The 2251-nt window shown below is 39.8% G+C and overlaps 1 protein-coding gene across 1 annotated transcript; it reads left to right on the forward strand.

Moving 5' to 3' along the window:
* Positions 1–238: 238 nt before the first annotated feature.
* LOC101017746 (non-histone chromosomal protein HMG-17) lies at positions 239–1463 on the forward strand. The gene has a single exon (XM_031666904.1). It carries the CDS (start codon positions 361–363, stop codon positions 631–633), a length of 273 nt encoding a protein of 90 aa, XP_031522764.1. The 5' UTR covers positions 239–360; the 3' UTR covers positions 634–1463.
* Positions 1464–2251: the final 788 nt, after the last annotated feature.

The raw sequence follows: 2251 nt of genomic DNA on the forward strand, positions 1-2251 counted from the left end.
AGAGAGAGCAGTAATTATGACCTCCTTAGGTCTTAAGTGAACTAAGTGATCCAGCATGTGTCAACCCCAACTATCCCCCTAATTCCATCTCTGGACTCTGTCCACACCAATTTGTCACCATTTCTCTATTACAATCTTCTCCCCAAGACTTGGCTCAAACTTATTTTGGGAACCACTCTCCATTCTCTAGTAAATTCAGCCATCAGCTTCTCTGTAAGCGCATGTTGCACTTTGAGCAATTTTTAAAAATACCATCGGAGCAGTGTGAAGAAGAAGAGGCGAGAACGACCCCCGGACCGACCAAAGCCCGCGCGCGCTGCATCCCGTGTCCAGCACCTACGTCCCGCCGCCGTCGCCACCATGCCCAAGAGAAAGGCTGAAGGGGATGCTAAAGGAGATAAAGCCAAGGTGAAGGACGAACCACAGAGAAGATCCGCGAGGTTGTCTGCTAAACCTGCTCCTCCAAAGCCAGAGCCCAAGCCTAAAAAGGCCCCTGCAAAAAAGGGAGAGAAGGTACCCAAAGGGAAAAAGGGAAAAGCTGATGCTGGCAAGGAGGGGAATAACCCTGCAGAAAACGGAGATGCCAAAACAGACCAGGCACAGAAAGCTGAAGGTGCTGGAGATGCCAAGTGAAGTGTGTGCATTTTTGATAACTGTGTACTTCTGGTGACTGTACAGTTTGAAATACTATTTTTTATCAAGTTTTATAAAAATGCAGAATTTTGTTTTACTTTTTTTTTTTTTTTTTAAAGCTATGTTGTTAGCACACAGAACACTTCATTGTTGTTTTTGGGGGAAGGGGCATATGTCACTAATAGAATGTCTCCAAAGCTGGATTGATGTGGGGAAAACACCTTTCTCTTCTAGTTTTGAGAGACTTCCTCTTGGTTCCCAGGAGGAGGGAGTCCCTGACTTTGACACACATGGCCACCTTGGCACAAAAGCCTTGTGGTATGGAAAAACAAATTTGTTTTTATGTTCTCTTCTCCCTTTCCATCTTTCAGCATAGACTTAACTCCCTTAAGCCCAGACATCTGTTGGGACCTGACCCGTAGTCATTGGTTACCAGTGTGTCAGGCAATCTGGACTTTCCAGTGATGCCACTGAGATGGCACCTGTCAAAACAGCATTGGTTCCATTTCTAGATTGTGGATCTTCAGATAAATTCTACCGTTTTCATTTCACTTCCTGAAAGTCAGGGTCGGCTTGTGAAAAGTTGTTAAACAACATGCTAAATGTGAAATGTCAACCCTCACTCTAAACTTTCCCTGTTCAGAGCATCAGATGAAGACTTCATTGGGTTTTATAGTGGCTTTCTGATTTTTGGTAGTCCATTGAAGAAGGGAGTTTGAAAGTTGTTGTATACTGTTAACGATTGTCTGCCCATGTCCTGCCTGAAATACCATGATTGTTTATGGAAAGTATCTTTAATAAAGCTGGATACAGTTTGGCTTGGAAAAAAATAAAAAATAAAAAAAATAAATAAATAAAAATACCATCATCAGATCACACTGATGTTTTTAAACATTAATATTCCTCATTGGACTATGAACTTTCTGAAGTCGGAGTACACATTCTATAGCCTACAATAGGAATGCAATCAATATTTGTTGAATAAACAAATAATAAAATAATAATTCTTGCTGGAGTCAATACGTTTAAATTTGAAAATGAAAAGAAAGGATATAGTGACTCACCAGACAGAAAATCGGTGTTCCTCCAGTTCCTCCAAGTAAGATATGTCCTGTGAATAATCTTCAGCTTCTCCAGTTCTCAAAACAGTTGATTTTTCTTTCACAGAATGATCCGTCAGGCTATCTCCCTTGTCAAATAAATTAACAAATATAAAAAAATGAAGTATTTTATTAATAGGAGATTGAAAGTTCACCTAGTTTCAGTGACATTTTCCCCAGAATGACTTATAGAATCATTGATCACGAAGAAGCATCGTTAGGCATGGGTTCTGCATTGAAATTATTATTTTATGCTCTAGATACCCTCACTAAATTTTTATCTCTGTCAAGGCAGAGACCATGACGTGTTCACTTTTGTCTTATTTCACATGGGACAACTTATGTAAATGTTGTCAGAATGGAAAGACAAACATAATGATGGTCATAGTATTTGTACTGAATCAGGACTTTTGCATGCAAGTGAAATAAATGCAACTTGAACTGGTTCTCAACAGAGTAATTTGAAGGGAGATTTGAACAACAAGTCTATGGAGAAGGAAAAGAGAAGGAAATTCTGC

This window comes from Papio anubis, chromosome 6 (assembly GCF_008728515.1).
Source record: "Papio anubis isolate 15944 chromosome 6, Panubis1.0, whole genome shotgun sequence".
In the NCBI taxonomy this organism is placed as follows: domain Eukaryota; kingdom Metazoa; phylum Chordata; class Mammalia; order Primates; family Cercopithecidae; genus Papio; species Papio anubis.